This window comes from Pholcus phalangioides, unplaced genomic scaffold, assembly GCF_987345545.1.
Source record: "Pholcus phalangioides strain wild (caught in Gottingen) unplaced genomic scaffold, Ppha-v1.0 ptg000015l_1, whole genome shotgun sequence".
NCBI classification, from domain to species: domain Eukaryota; kingdom Metazoa; phylum Arthropoda; class Arachnida; order Araneae; family Pholcidae; genus Pholcus; species Pholcus phalangioides.
Window position 1 is genome coordinate 28,513,743 of NW_028301608.1, and position 17,596 is coordinate 28,531,338.

The 17,596-nt window shown below is 37.1% G+C and overlaps 1 protein-coding gene across 1 annotated transcript in view; it reads left to right on the forward strand.

Annotated features, from left to right (window-relative positions):
- Positions 1-17,596, forward strand: part of LOC149075771 (nephrin-like) — a 219,275-nt gene that overhangs the window by 129,703 nt on the left and 71,976 nt on the right. The window contains exon 6 of the mRNA XM_089243281.1: positions 874-1,038. Coding sequence (XP_089099407.1) covers positions 874-1,038 — 165 coding nt within the window. The remainder of the gene's footprint in view (positions 1-873; positions 1,039-17,596) is intronic.

A 17,596-nucleotide genomic window follows, 5' to 3' on the forward strand; every position in this document is an offset into this window, starting at 1 on the left:
TAATTTTTTTTTATGTTGAAAGTACAGGATGGGTGAATGAGAAAAAGAAGTATTTTTGACACATTCTAAAACTTAATAACAAATGAACCAATTGACATAAAAATGTGCGGTGTGCACTTATCATGGCCTAGAGTGCTTTTAGTAAGTCAAAAATAGTTCAAAATTTCACTCACACAAGGTTCTGTGTCATGATAAAGTATATATGATACATAAAATGCTACGCAAACAGTGCATAATTAATGTTTATGACAATTTTTGATACATTAAACTATCACATTTCAATATCAGCACCCCTTTTCTTCAGTGCCAATAAGTAGCTGACGCACTTTATGTTCCATATTCCCTCTCATTTGATGAGTTGTGACACACACACACACAAAGTAAAGTAAAGTGATATAGTAAAGAAAAGTAAACTTTTGCAACGCAAATTTTGAATGACATATAGACGCAAGCGGAACCCTAAAGATGAAGTGTCAAAGTATCGGTATGATTCATGTTTTTTTTTTTAAATTTAAAAAATTTAATTTTTGTCGTCATTTCAATTTTCCTGAATAATCAGTCAACTCGTTATAATTGTTTTTCATCTCACAACCCCGAAAATGCACCCACACTCTTAGACCCGGGGGGGGGGATATAACACCGACGATTAAGAACCACCGTGTTTTGACAATTTTATTGACGCGCACTGTATATTGTAATCAGCGTTTGACTAGTTTCCGTCGATGTATATTACTTTTAACCTTGACAAGGACACTTCAATAAGAAATAAATGCACAATCCAGGAAAAGCAATATCTTTTAGTGGATGGTATTTAACGTTTTGAAGATGGTATTATGTAGGATTGAATATAATGTGAGTTCATCGCTTTTCCAGAATCCGTCCACACAGAAGCGAAAGAACTGCTAGGGAAGTTTGTCACAACAAGCTACTTTTCTATCCGTCCAAAAATCGAAGATAACAACTCTAGGATCGGCTGCGAGGCTTTTCACAAAGCTCTTGACAGGAAACTCAAGTCTCAAGTCATTTTGAGCGTCTTGCGTAAGTATCTTCTCCCTTTCCCTTCATTTGTGTGCATGTGGTATAATATTCTTTTGTTTTCCCCCTTTCTCCTGGTTGTCATTTTACTGGCGTCGTTGCCTTTTTTTGAGTTCTTAGGAAATGTGATACACTGGGGAATCGTTACAATCCCATGCATTTAAATGACTCGTCTCGAAGACCGTTTCTTATTTGCTTTTCTGCGGCGAGTGATACTTTCACTCTGTTCAAAATGCCAAATGTTTCATTTTCTAAAGGTGTATATATATATATACATCTCCCTTTTCTCTCGGTCCTTCGGGTTCTTATTGAAACTGGGATTTGTCTTGAGGAAAACTATTCTGCGTTCAGATAACAGTAATTCTAACATTATCTTCTATTATTTGAAGTAACTCGAGGCCTCGAGTATTTTCTCGAACAAATTTAGTTTGCTATTTTCTAAATAAGAACTGGAATAAGTGACTGGTTTTTCTTTAATATAAAAGCATGGATTCTACTTCTAGTATTCCCCAACTACATACGAGATACATGATATATTTGTGTCAAATCATTCTCATTATTACTTATACAGGCTGTCCCAAATTGTTTGTACGACGGATATCTTTGCGACCGTTTGCTTTAGAAACATATCTTCAATCACAAAAAGTTTTCAAATGACTTGTGGTTACTATAAATGTCTTGAATTTTCCAAGGGGTTGTATACATAAAAAAAAACCTTTATTTGGACCCTGTAAGCTAAAACTTCCAAAGAAAAGTAAATGCGGCTCTCTCTGAAGATATTTACAAAAAATTGCATATTTTACGGACATATTTTACTTTGAATTTCTCGGTATTTATCGCCAACAATTCAGGGTGACGTTCACAAATTGCAAAACCTTATTTAAACCCATGTTGTAAAAATTTTTTAATTGTCAGAAAATATAATTTTTATGTATTGCGATGCGAACAAAACATATAATGGTTGAGTCCATTCTACTTGTATATGTTACTAAAAATGTCAACTTTTGAGCCAATAAAAACATGTCAACACAGTGATAAGTTGCCAAAATATAGTGATTTTATATACCTCGATAAATATTGTATTTAAAAGTATGAAGTTTTTTGAAAATGACTTTTCATTTGCATTTCAATATTTGGAGTTTTCAGCACACTAGTACTGTATAAAAAAGTTAATTTCTTTAGTTTTGAGGAATACCAACGCTAAAAGAAATTTTAAGTAAGTGCACTTAATTTGAGAACTTTTTCGTAAAGATATCTGCTGCGTACACAATTTGGGACAGCCTGCTCGATTGTACGAATTTCCAATTCATGAACTTGCACGATTTTACAAAGAGGTCCTCTGGTTACAAACATTTACAAATATTTCTCTTAACGTCTTTTCCATTAATTAACTGAATGTTTGAGACCGTACGAATTCTTAAAAACCGCGATGACTGTAGTTTAACAGTATTTACGCATTTACAACTTGTATAGCTACTTCAAAACACGCCACATTCCTATACTGAAATTTACTGTTGTTAATGAGTTGGGTTCGAGATAAAGGCGCCATCTATCGGTAGTCACCTCAAACTCATTACGACGAATATATTGTTATCTATATTGTTCCCCGGTTCGAAACTGGGACCTGATGACAACCTTCAATATGACAGACGAGCATTTTACCACCTATCAGGAAACTTGCAGAGCTGCTTGTGTGTGGGACAGTAAATTATCGATTAAAATCTCTCCAATAATTCAAATATTTAATTTGTTGCGCAGAAATTTGAAGATGGCCGTTTGCAGAAAATAAATACTGGCCTGATTATTTGAGTGCTTCATCTGTTGCTGTAGACTACTTCACCAAACACCAACTCAGGCCATATCGTAATTTAATTCCATGGGTTGGAAAATGAAGGCGTTATTGTGGTCGGCCCAAGTTCATTAGGGAAAATATCTTATCTAATACCTCCCACGGGTTTGAACCTGGGAACGTGACGAGAACCTGCACGGTGGTAGCCGAGGATCTTACCACCATGCCACTCGGGCGACGCGGTTGCTGACTAGTTTCGTCAGGCAATGTTCTTCAATGGTACAGATAAACATTCCACTTGAAGCAGTCTGAAAAATAGATGTCAGCATTAAAAATTCCCCCACGACACGATATCCACACTCAAGTTTGGCACAACACACACACTTCCGATATAGAACTCATTCGGAAGTAAATTGTCCATGGTGATGGATCGAAGTTCTATTCAGTTTGAAAAGAGAAAGAAAAAACTAATATTCTCTCTGCATGATTACCGTATACCGTAGTTTTATGCGTATAATCAGCGACGGAGTGTAATTCTTGCTGTAAATTTCATTTATCAACAAAGACATCATAAGGATTGCAAAAAATGTTCAGCGCTTTAGTTTTTAAACTATTTATGCACATAAAACCCAGTATAATTAATGACACTTAAAAAAATATATTTCGATAAAAACTCAACACAAAACACATAGAAAAACACCAAAAATGCATAGAATCACAGCACAATAGTTCATTTATTAGGGTCTGACATGTACTTCGTTTTGCATTGCGCTTGTACTGGGAAATATGGAGCATCACTTATAAATGTCCAACACTAGTCAGCCAGCATCTATATAGGATGACCATGTTTTCTTTTAACGTGGGTCTATGGTCTAATACTTTTCCACCACACAATAATGCTCATAGAACGCTCTCTGGCTATTAACTGGGTAATGTTTCAAAAACTACAGTCAATAAAATATTGTTCAGCAGGTCACGGGTATTCGGAATTGTTTAGTTCAGTGTTTTCAACTTTTCTGAACCCAAGGACCAGTAAAATGTCTGAAACAATTCGACGGACCACTTGCGTCCTGTATTACGGGACAGTTCTGTATTTTTAGTTGTTCTGAATTTCTTTTTATACATAGGTCACGTTTTTCAATGATGTTTATTTAAATTTACAATGTTCACTAAAACCGTTAATAAACAGCGTATTTATAACATGATAATTTTGGGTGTAAATATTCATGTAATATTGTCGAGTTAAACTGTTTTTTCCTTCAATTTTTCAGCAATTTTAACTACTATTGGGGATTTTGCTGAGCTATGGCAACATTTTTAAAGACAATTGGCGACATTCTTTATTTTAGAGAACTTGTGTCTTTTGAACGTTTTTTCCGTCCAATTTTTGTTTACTTCGATTTGTAGCTACCTTTTATTTCTCCACCCTTCATCCCTTTGTACAGTAATTAGCAAATTTATCGTAAATAGTATTTTTGGGTTGCAAATGAGACATATCCCGTATTTAGGATCGCAATTTCCCGCATTTTTCTTGATGAGGTATAACGAAGTATGAAGACACAATTTTTATATGCGAATCCATATGGATATTACTATGATATCACAACAACTCAATACTTTTCCATCCAGTTACAATTGAATTATCAAGTCTGCCTACGGACTACCTGAGAAACGCTGGTTTAGTTTCATGTCGGATGTAATTTCCTTGTTGTCAAGTGAAATGTATCCACACCACTGATTGAATCACCACATGACTGAAGTTCATTTGGGGGTATCTTGAGGAAATTAGATAAGAATAACTAATTAGAATAAATAATTAGACAAATAGATCAGTCAAATTACTCTACTCATGCATAATTCCATACAGACCTGTATGTAGGCGTTTCAAATCATTCTAACCTCGGCATCTGACTCATACACGTCCGTAATTTTTTGCCGTGCGATTGATGGTATAAGAAAACGTGATATTGACCAAACGCAGTAAAACACATCTTAACGGTCACTCCTCTTTTGTGGCCAATATCTTTCATTGCATAACAACATAACAAACGTATATGTTTCAAACCCCTCATTAATTGTTTTTAGCAATCTTTTACGGATGAATTTTTTTGGTCCGTTGGTGACCGTGAAAACGAAGTTCTACTGTAGCCTATATGTGCATGGGGATTCCATAAACAAACCGTTGATTCTAGAGGCATACTTCCAATTAGAAAAATTATCCGAATAACGTGTATATATAAAACTGTTAAAACACTTATGTTGCAAGGGGTTGTATAGCTATCAAAATTAAACTTTTTATATGGACACCCTATCTTCAAAACCCTAATTAGAAAGTTGTTGTCTCTCCTGAGATCAACAGAAATACAGTATTTCCATGATGGAAAGTTAGTTTTTGTATTTCAATAACGATATAACACTTTGTAATATGACTGACGTATCTGAGTTCTACACGTTATTTTAATGATTATTTTCAATTGGAAGTACGTCTCTAGGATCAACGGTTTGAAAACGCAATGAGGCGAGGGGAAATTATGGAATCACTCTGTCTATATATATTTCTTTCAAAAATAAGTCAGGATTTTGTTTATTACGTTGTTTGTTTCAGCGTTGTTTTCAAATATGTTTATTACCTGTTGACGACTTTCTGTTTTTCCATTTTCATTTGACGCATTACAATAGAAAATAATGAATTTCAAACAACACGCCATAAAAATTAATGCATATTCCAATCATGATTTTAAGCACTATTTTTTTTTCTATAAATAACGTTTTAGATCATTTAAAAACATCACACACGTTGTATTGACGTTGCTCTCATTGAAGGAAAGTTATTTCCCTATTTATTCAAAATAAGCTTCTCATTCCATTGAAAAATCAGTAATTAACTTTGACAGAAATTGCTTTTTAGACGCGATGTTTTGAATTACAAAATGTGTTTAGAATTTATGATTACCTCTCAGTTTGATCCTGGGCATTAAAATGACATTCAACATAAATTAATTATTGAATCTTTGAATAAATAAACACCGAGGGTCCGGTGTGAGAAAAGTTCATCCCAAGATAGTGGCACGGAATTCAAATTAACATGAAAATAGAAAATGCGACAGGAACTGGAGTCTTTCTTGTTTTACGTTTTTTCCCCTCCACTCAAAATGAATTACGTAACCAAATGTGTCAGAGTCATTAAAATAAATTGAAAGGATGAATACATTGAATTTTTATCAATCAACAGTTTTATTAAGGAAATTAGAGGGAGTGGAAAAGTACCAGTGCTAAAGAAATTCAATCTTTAAATGTATAATTAGTTGTTTTGTTCACATTATAGCATCAAGAAAAGTTGGCATTAGTCTTTAAATGCACCGCAATTTAACAAATACAGTGCATCTTCCCCTGGTAGCAGATAACTCGCCGCCATCGACACTTTTGGTGCCTATGGTACTGAGCTGTAATGTACAGTAAAACCTCTGTTTTGTAGACACCAGTGGGACGAAAAAATTTTTTCGTATAAAAGGGACTGACCGTCAATCAGGGGTGTGAAAAGCATACTTTTATTTCATACGGGGAAGTTATCCAAAGTCAGACTAGTGATCCTGCTTACCAAATTATGACCCGTTTTCCTGGCTCAAGGAAAATATAAGCTAGTGGTCAAAGACCTTGGCCATCCCAAAAAGTGCGTGTATGTGTTGCAACCTAACGTGACGTTATTCTCCGTTTAATGCATGTTATTGTGCTGCCATCTGCCATCAATTTTTCTAAATATGAGTGAAATGTAACGATTGATTGATTGTACCGTTGTGAGCCTGTTGCTCTCTGTGGCGAGATTTTTCAACGGGGAACGCTGCTCAGAGATCATTCACTGCTCGAAGTTGGTAACCACAGAAAAAGCCCAATGATTAATAACGTATAACATAACTATCTAAAAAATTTTCTTTTGAGTAGTGTATATTAAACGGATCTCTTGCCGTTTCGAAGTCGTGTTTTCCACCTCAGTTTTTATGTTTGAAAGAAAGATATAGCGTTTCTATTCGAGAAATTCGAAAACCTGTACCGAAATAATGGCGAACTTCGTATCTATCAATTTGAATTGGCAACTCCATCAGATGCGGACGTGCTTCTGTCGAAAATTGGGTAATTCAGTATAGTTTGGACTTTCAGCCAGTGCACACACAGATATGTTTGCATGAAAAATCCATCAGTTATACACGGGTCGTTATATCAGGTTGTTCGAGTTATATACGGGTCTCCAGCCCTTATGTACCACTGCGAGCCCATCATTTTTCTCCCTAGTCACTGGGTTCAGCTATCCATTTTAGTCAAATGGCGTGTACGTTACATCGACTTGATAGCTGTCTTCATGGGAAAACGACGCGAGAGATTTGATACTAGGGAGCATGGGTCAAGGGGGACAACTGCTCTAAATATTTGCTTATTTTCTCATCTTCTGCGGTAACGAAAGTTGTTTTGCATCAGTCCGGGGTTGTAAGCTTTTCTATCTATCTATCTACAGATAGTTAATATTCTATCATATTCAAATCAAAACGAAAGGGTGAATTAGTCCTGGTATAATAAATACAAGCAACGTTTTTGCGAATGTAAGATACAAGTGCAACGCATCAGCGATTAATACAATATTTAGTTAATATGGACGATACAGTTACAAGAGTACCTTGTAAACGAAGTCCTCCTTGAACTTGTGGGGGTACTCCATATACTTAACTGGGCAATTCGAGGGGATTAGAGAAGGCTTCCTTGGCTAGTTTCAACATAATCCTGTAAAACAAAACTTATTTCACAGTTGATAACAGTCTTTAACCGTAAAATGCATATGTGCAAAAGATCGTTTAAACGTCCATTACTGTAGCCAGTTTGAAGAAACAAATTTAGAATCGCCTTTGCAGTTGAGCTAGTATACCTATCATTTCGTATCTTCAATTTGCTATAAATGTCGCAATTAACCACAACTCCGTTTAATGCAGAGAACAAATGTGACTGTTATTTCGCTAATTTCATAAAAGGTTTCGTTCGAATTCGTTTTTTTCTTCTACCTTGAAATTTGTTACACGATTTTTTTAAACTACACTTTGAATCACAAAGTAGGTGAAATACAGTTATACAGGGTATCGTGAAAGACATAATGGGCCTTTTATCTCATCGACCGTTCGTCATAGAGGAATGGTTCCATCTTAAAAGATGCTCAAAATGTATTCAGAAATCATTCTGTACCAGTTTTGGGAAAGAAAAACCAGTGTGTCGAAGAATAAAAAAATCGTAATTTTTATATGGACACCCTGTCCTAAAATACCCAATTTGAATGTTTTCCCAGTCTTTTCTGAGGCTAACAAAAAAATGTTACGTTTTCAAATGAAATATTCGCTGAAATATCTGAATTCCAAAATCGGAGAACAGTTGGGGAAGGACAGCATTAATGAGTATAAAGCATCTCGTTGTCCGTTAGTTTATGCTAATTGTATTTTGTCCCAAGTTTTCTCCGCTATTTGAATTCGAATATAGCTCTGCAAATATCTCACTTGGGCTACGTGGCTTCATAATCATCATAAATGCTGCATTTTGCATAGTCTGGATTTGATGTTTATATAATGGGTGATTTTTTTAATATTTTATTTAACTATACCAAGCCGCAGGAAACAATCTATTTACAGCATGGTAAGACACAGAAATGTAAATACAATAAAATCAAACCGGATAAAATGAAATTCACAAATATCGAATACAAAAGAATAAAAACAAATACACGTCACTACGGAATACTTAAAATGAAGGCCTATATAAAATAATCAGATCAATTAAATGTGAAAATAAATGAAAGAACACGATCATCAACTTTTTAAGCGGACTTTAAATTTTTCCCGATCAGCATTATGACTGCTACATTGGAAATAAAAGTGCACTTTCACTGCGGAATGTAAAATCAAGGCTCTATCCCTACCTACCACTAGCTTTATTTAGTCCCATAACAAAACACATTGACCGTAAAACACCGCGTTGGCTTCAACCGCTGGCTGGAACAAGACAATGGTGACACCGCAATGACGTCAACCGCAGTGAAAGTTAAGAGCCCGAGATATTTCGGGGTTTTCGAAATAACACAGATCGAATTGGACGAGATATCTCAGGATTTTCGCTGTAAGGGTTAAATTAAATATTAAAAAAAAATAGACAAACAAAATTAGAATCACATACCAATCATTTACAGAAGAAAAAATCGCAGAGAAGAAGCTCTTTGTATTTATCAATCGGTGTTGTAAATATATCAAATTCCTCTGGTAAATAATTATATAAAATCCGTTTATCGCACAAGAAAGACCAATGAAAGTCCGAGAGTGTGCTATGTGAAATAATTTATTTGACATGGTGGTGCACCGTGTGACCAAGAATCCTATTTTAGACCAAAAGGGGGGGGGGAACAGTCAAAACTATCATTAGTCAACTGGCCAGAAAAGTTTCAAAGTAATGGAATTGCTTCTCTTTTGGAGACTTAACGTACACCAACTGCGGTCATATATCGCCACACCGAAATTTCCAACTAGTGAAGTTGGGTGAGAAATGAAGGCTTCATCTATCAGTGTCGCTGAACTTGTTTTTGACGTTCCTGCTCGCACTCGAACCCGTATACCTTGATGGTAACCTTCATAGTGAAAGACGAGCATCTCTAAGCTGCGTCACTTGGGCGCTTCTTTTGGAGACGGGGCATTAAAAAAGTTTGTGGGAGGAAAGTTGCTGAAATTGTAATATGTGTTCCAAATTTTTAAAGTACAAATTTCGCACAAATGCATTTAAGCCAGGCAAGTGTCCGATATGAATTTGCAGAAATGTCATCCATATGATAACGGAAGTTAAAACCAGAAGTATAAGCGGCATCCAGGTCAGAAGCAGAATATCTTCTCTGTAAAATCTCAGTGCCAATATAATATGAGTATAGGTTGTTTCTTTTCCGGGTGACAGACATAAAGCGTTATATTAAAGTAGATATGATTCACGATACACCACTGACAAATAACGTGAACACATTTTCGTGTTCTCCGCATCTAAAATGACACATGATTCACTGTACTGTAACGTTTTAACACCAGAGTTGGCGCTGTGGGCGTGAAGAATACGTGTCATTCAAAAGCATAAGCAAAAAGAAAAGTAATTGGTGCGTGTTGATCCGGCCAGTGTCATCGTGTGACGTTTTGTTTTTTTAGATTTACACTTGTGATGCGTATATTTGATTGCATGTTATCCGTTATTAAATGTTGTGTTTGTTTACGAAGTGATGCCTTGTCTGTCAGTAGTATTCTGATTACCATTTCCCAATTGCCAACGAGTGAGTGTAAAACATGCACGGGAAGTCCAACACAGTTGTCAATACAAATTGCCGTAAGCAATACCAGCCACCCTGTTTAACTATATTCGCCAGAGGCTATTTTTCCCATTTCCATAGAAATTTATTTCATCAACGATATTAGTGAGTATTTCCAGTGTGGATGGGTTCTTTACATATTTGTATCACTTGATTGATTCAATTATATAACTGAAATTCGATAACTTGAGAACCATAGCAAACTAGAAATATTGATTTTAATACACGCGAACCGAAAACTACTCGGCTCGTTAACTTCATGATCAAAAGTATTTCTTTTGGCCGGACGTAGTATGTGCAGCATTTATTGTTCTTGATTTTGAAAAGATTCATTGAAGTAAGAGCACGATACACACACATACATATATGGGAGACACATATAATATCATGTTTAATAGCCAGAAGGGAATTTCCATTGTCTTTTTTTATTCTTTATTTCTTGAATCACGTTTCATTTCTGACGAACAACGAGCAGCAGCAGTGGGTCGAATCGTGAGAAGAATCCTTGGGATGATTGATCTAGTCCTCCTCAGCATCATCTCATGAATACCAATGCCATGAATTTGTTCAACGAAAACAAGGAAAATTTGCTCTTCTTTCTGTTTTTTTTTTCTCTTGTGTGCGCTGTTGAAAAGGCAAATTTCTTTACTGATTTTTTTCCTTTCCGGTTTCGTTTTACAGGGAGAGGAGAGAAAAAATGAAGTTTGGTGAAAGAAGTTTTATTTCTTCTCTCTTCCAAAGAACTAAAAACTACTTCTATCGAAATGAACTAAACCTTCTCTCTCTTTTTACTAGTTAGAAATGTTTTTTTATGGACGAAGTCTTTGAGTTGAAGTAAAATAATACATCCACTATCCTAACAGAACACGGTGACCCAGACCATATTCCAAGGAATTTCTAACTGAAAGGTCACCGCCGGATTATGAGATCAGCTTTCCCCGCGGGGCCCAAGATCGGCCACACAGGCAAACAAAGGACTGGACCCCTGCGCGCCAAACACAAACCCCCACTGCGACCACGACTACTCCCGAGTGCCCACCAACCAGAGGATCATATATTGTGCTAGAGAGACTAATACACGAAGGACTCAGCTGCGGGAGCCGAATAGGGCACTTCACAGGTCCTGAGAGATGGTATTGTAACATGCCAATTAGAGAAAAACAAACAGAGAAACATAGTGAACCCCGCTAAGTCGACTACGAGATTCGCGTATTGTGTTACTACAAACTAATTTTTCGAAACTGCTAGTGGATTGGACAGTTAATAAATTTCAATAATTCGTCGTTACATGGTGTTTCGTCGTTTTTTAATAGAAAATACTTCCTCATAGGTCAGGGTCATTTTCCACTTTTTGGAGCCTGGAAACTCAGCCTGTGGACCATGAAAATCGCAGATAAACGAGAATGATATATGCAATTTTTGAGCGAGAGCTGGTTCGTTGTGCTAAAAAGTTTTTGTTTTTTTTAGATCGAAATTTTTAAGTCATAAATTAAAAATTTTCTTAATTTTCGGCAATCGCAAATATTTGCGAATGTATAAATTCCACCAGAATTCGAGATTATTCGGAAATTTTTTGTAGAAAATTACGAATAATTTCTTTGTTAATTTATAGATGATGGAATGGAATTGTCCATTATATGGAAGCAACTATATAATTATATAAGTACATGTACATGATATAGATTATGTTTAAAACTTGGGAGAACGAGATCAAATGAGACCTCACTAACTTGATATCCGTTTGAGTCGACATGTTCATCGATACTTTTGGGGTGCCAAGTTATCAAGGTTCCATTGTATTAGAGAAATACGCATGCTTTTTATGCATCACTATAGTTTTATAGTGTAATACCGACCTAAAAGAGGATTTGGTAGCAGCAGGCGTATTGTAGTGGATCGACCTGTAACGTGAGATTGCGCCGTGACTCTACTGTGAAAGGAAAAGTGATTATGACGTCACTCGTGCTGTAGTACATAAGCTCTCCGAGACCGTCCATCCCTTTGGGAAAGAGCGCAAACCATCCCAAGATTGTCTGTCTGGGCGGTCAGCGGTTATGTCTGTCTGTCTGTAGTACATAAGAAGATGCTAAAGCTGTTTTTTACTCACTTGGTTTCATTTTTTTATACTAACGTAGATCGTCACGTTAAGCTATAATTATACACTGCTGGCCACCGTAAATGCAACACCCTGAAGGAAGCATGCAAATAATATGAAATTTACAACATGCATTAGCGGAGGTGAGATATGCAAATGATTAGAATTTCAGCGCAGACGCACATCACGCGCGCCTGTGGCGCCACTTCAAAGCGCTATTTAAGGCTTGGAGATTTCGACAATTTGAAGTACGGCAATTGTGTTTTTCTTGTGGTTTTTTCAAAAAAACGATCAATTACGCCTCGTAGAAAACAGCGATCATCTTTTGATCAAGTATCCGAGTTCGACAGAGGAAGGATAGTGGCCTACCGAGATTGTGGATTATCTTTCAGGGAAATCGGTAGTCGTGTTGGACGAAACCAAACAACTGTAATGCGGATATGTGATCGTTGGATGCAGGAGGGTACGACGGACCGACGTGTTCGATCGCATCCACCTCAGTGCACCACTTCACGTGATGACAGGCGTATTGTGCGTATGGCAGTGACGGATCGCTCAGACACATCACGAACCATAGCACCGCACATTCAGTCTGCTGTACCGCATCATCCAGTGTCTGCGCGTACCATTCGACGCCGTTTACACCAGAGTGGTCTGTCCGCAAGACGTCCATTGCTTCGTCTACCCTTGACGCAGAACCACAGACGTCTCCGCCGCCAATGGTGCGATGAAAGAAGGATGTGGACTGCACAATGAAATGAAATTGTCTTAACTGACGAGTCACGCTTCTGTCTGCAACACCACGATGGTCGGATTCGAGTCTGGAGACACCGTGGAGAGAGGATGCTGAACAGCTGCGTTATGCACCGCCACACTGGTCCTGCACCGGGTATTATGGTATGGGGCGGTATTGGATATCACTCTCGCACTCCTCTAGTACGCATTGCCGGTACTTTAAAAAGCCAGCGCTACATCTCCGAGGTGTTGGAGCCAGTTGTCCTTCCTTACCTTCAGGGCTTGCCCACAGCCATATTTCAACAGGATAATGCGTGACCACACGTGGCACGCATTGTCCAAAGGTTCTTCGTCAATCGCCAGATTGAATTGCTTCCCTGGCCAGCTCGCTCTCCGGATCTTTCGCCGATAGAAAACATGTGGTCCATGGTTGCTCAACGATTGACCCAGATTACATCCCCAGCTGCCACACCAGATCAACTTTGGCAACGCGTGGAAGCTGCTTGGTATGCTGTAGCCCAAGAACACATCCAAAGTCTCTTTGAATCAATGCCGAGGCGTGTGGCAGCGGTGATCTCCAACAATGGCGGCTACTTTGGCTACTGATTTTGGCAGGAACCACACTTCACAGAAGTCTATAAATTTAATCATTTGATGCTTGGTCAACATGTTATCTACAAAATAAATATTGTTGCGATATCTCTTGTCTTTCTTGGTGTTGCAATTTGGGTGGCCAGCAGTGTATATATTTTTTTAAATATTTACAACTGCAATTAAATTTTTGTTACGAAAAATGTTTTTAGCTTGAATTAAAACTTCTGATTATTAAATGGAATCTTGAGCGGCACCCAATGTATATTTTACGCCCCACATAAATTTCTCTAAGGCCGGAATTACACAATAAAAGTTTTATATAATTTATAAAACTTGAGAATTCAACTAATAAGTTCATCGGTTATATTCACTCGATGTGCTTATTGGTTGGATTTTTAGAGTTTTATAAATGAACTTGTCTAAAACTTTTATGAAAAGTTGAAATGAAAAAAGTTGGTCGAGATTCTGGGCGGAATTACTCATTACGTATCGGGAAATAAAACTGCTTAGTATGTGTTCCAACTTCAAGGCGTTTGAGGGTCGCTTAGCAGATGTCTGATTGATAAGTATTTGAAATTGTTTCTATGATAGGTGATATTCCGTATTGATGATGATTTCCAGTATTTTTATTAAGGAAATATGGTCAACATAGGCTTTTATCGTTTTGTGTGTATTGGTGATTCTCTAACGGAACCCCCCTTTATATAGCGAGCCGGATGGATCGTCTTGGTAGGCCGCATTTGGCCCGTGAGCCAGAGGTTGTGCACCCGTGGCTTTAATGTTTAAGCCAGTACTGGATACGCATTTACTCATGATCTCTTACGTGTAAACCAACAAATTTCGGGAAATGAGTAAACTTCCTATCTCACCAGTGATTCTAAAACAATCAACGTCACACGTCTAACTTTTGTTTCAGACAACGAAATCAGAATCTTGCAAGTATGGTATCTACAATTTAATCACTTTCCAGACAACTGAAAATTTCATTTGATTCAAGCAAGATTTACTGAAGATTACTTTTTGATCGTCATTTTCCTCGTCTTAAAATCAATTCAATCTTGAATTTTATCAACGGGACTGTTATGATGAACGGCGCTCACAGAACTATGCTCAGGAAATCTATGCCAAAGAGACGGAAATTATGAAAATTCTAGATCCAAATTCGGCATTCGTAATTAAAATAATGCGTCTAATCCTGAGTAATTTCCATGCCATCCTTTGCAAAATTACTAATGTTCCCTCTTAGTCCGTACCTACAATGCTTCAATCTTCAATCTCATATAATTTTTAGTGTTATATGAAATATTGGATTATAGAAGTACGATTGAATTGATTGGCTTCAGTGCACTGCCAACAACGATACGATTCACGATTTTCGAAGAGTTTAAAGTTATTTTATGTCTTAAAGTTGTAGATTAACGTAATTAAAACATTCAACGTAATTAAGTATTTGAAACACAATTTACGAATAATTTCGAAAATTCCGTAACAGAAGCGAATCTCGAACAAGTACGTTCGTGTGATTCTTTCGGTCTCGACAATTTGCTCTGGGGGCTCTACACACACGTTTAGGTCCTCTTCTGCGGGAACACAATTAGGGTACCTTCGTAAACATTAGAACGTCTTTCTTCTCCGAAATACCGTACAGGTGTACATAATTGGAAAGATTCCGACTCCGGATCCGATTGCAATTTAGTAATTTATTCTGTTGCAAGGGATTTGCATATACTAACTGCAGAGAATCTGATAACCACGCGTGCAATGATGTGGAATTCACACTGATGAGAATCGATTTCCTCCAATGAACACACTTTTTGTGTAATTTTCCTTTAGAATATACACGCTGTCCTAAAAAAAGCAAATGCGGCCTTCTCATCAACCTTCCGTCGCGTAAGTACGACTTCAACTAAAAAAAATGCTCAACATATGTTCAAAAATCACAATGTAAGAGTATTGAGAAAAACACAGTGTGTCACAAAATAAAACAGAAATCTTAATTTTTATACCGGCACCGTGTCCTAAAAAACATCCAAGTAAAAAGTTGTTTCTCTGTTTCTTCTGTAGCCGACAAAAAACAATTCACGTTTGAATATTCGCTCAGATATTTTAGTTGAAAATTCGAGAAAAATTTGGAAAGAACAGGATAAACGAGGGAAAGAAGCTTTGACAGTTAGTTTATGCCGTTCTTTCCCAACTTTTCATAGATTTTTGAATTCTAATGACTCGGCGAACATTGCTATTAGAAACGTGGGATTTTTGGTTTTTATGACCTCACAAAACACGGCAAAAACTTTTTTTAGGTCAATTCATTATTGTTCATGACAAAATTTAGATTTTTTTTGACATATTGCATTTTCTCTCTCAAAACTGGTTCAGGATCAAATTTTTAGCGTATTTTCAGCATTTTTGGAACTGGAACCATTCCTCTACTACAGAGGTCTTCAACTTTTTTCCAATCGCTAGCACTGCCTGTACCCATCATCAAAACGGGAGCACCTTTACGGCAAGTTTTACATACGAATGCATGAAATAATGATGATTTCAATCCTTAAATGCAATTTGTACAAGGTGTTTAATTGGAACGTTGACAAAGTGCTCCCGAACACGAGCATCGAGCAATATGTATGCTTCAGGGAACAGTACATTTTCTTTTCTTTCAAACCGAGCCCAACTGAGGTCTATCACCAGCTATGGGCGATTTACTACCTAGCGAGTTGTGCCGGAAGTGTAACTATGTGTGTATCTAACAGGGGGGAGTACCGTAGTGCTCACGAGTAACGGGTTGAAGACACCTGCCCTACGACGAACGGCTGATTGAAGGTTGCATTAGGACTTACAGGACTCACCCTGTGTATTAAAAATATAATAATTCATTGTTTTCGATGCTATCCGCTGTTGCCATTTGAATGTTTTGTTGTTAGTTATCATACCAATATCTTGTTCTATCCACGTGAAGGGGGGTTCCCATGACGGTCCCAGGTTCAAACTCGGGAAGAATATGGAGATGAGATATTTTCAATAACGAATTTGAGGGGACTACGGATAGATAGCGCCTTCATTCCAACCCAGCTCATTAACGGTAGTATATTGCAATATTGCGATATGGCCAGAGTGGGTGTTTTGTGAGGTGTATTGTGTGTTCTTCGTTAAGCGTATCTCAGTTCTATACTCAGTAATCTTAGTGTATTCCCAATTCCCACCTGCTGCGTATGTTATTTTTAGTTGAAGTCTCAGTAATCACCTGCGATTTATTCTTAATTTCCAGCTCAGAGTTCTATTCCCATTGGATTCTTTGTCAGTTTTTATTATCTTGGTGTCGTCTTGTTTTTGAAATTCTCGCTATCTCAGTGTCTCTCGTTCATCCACTTTTTGTTCATTCAGTTTTTGCTCATCCATTTGTGTTCATCCATTTTTTTTCCTTCCAAGGTTCTCATCAATAAAATTTTCGGATACACTCACCCTTTGGGACGCTTCGATATGTCCCTGAAATCACAAGCTGGGTGTGTCTGATCCGTCAATCTTTTGTCTTTATCCAATTCTCAGTATCTCAATGCCCTATTAATTATCCAATTTTCAGTATTAGTATCTTAGCATACATTTTTTTGTCAAGTATTTGTTTGGTGTCTGGCTCCTGTTTCTTAATTATTACTATTAGATTCAGACCAATACTATTTACCATACTATTCAGATTTTGCGAGGAGTGATCGCACCCACCGCCCTCTCTGGATTGTTGCTCTGACAAGCAGTAGAATGACTTGTAGTAGATAAATCACATTACGACCCCCCTGCACCCTCGGATGATTGACAGCACATATCGCAGCAAATACGTCAGAAAAATATATAAATATATTTTTTTGGTGAACTACTGTTGTGCACTCATTAAAAAACCCCTTTACCACCCACCTTTGCTATTCCGATTCGACCAAAAATTCTATGATAAAAAAAAATGTTTAGGTGATTTTTATTAACTCTTAAAGTGTGTCCC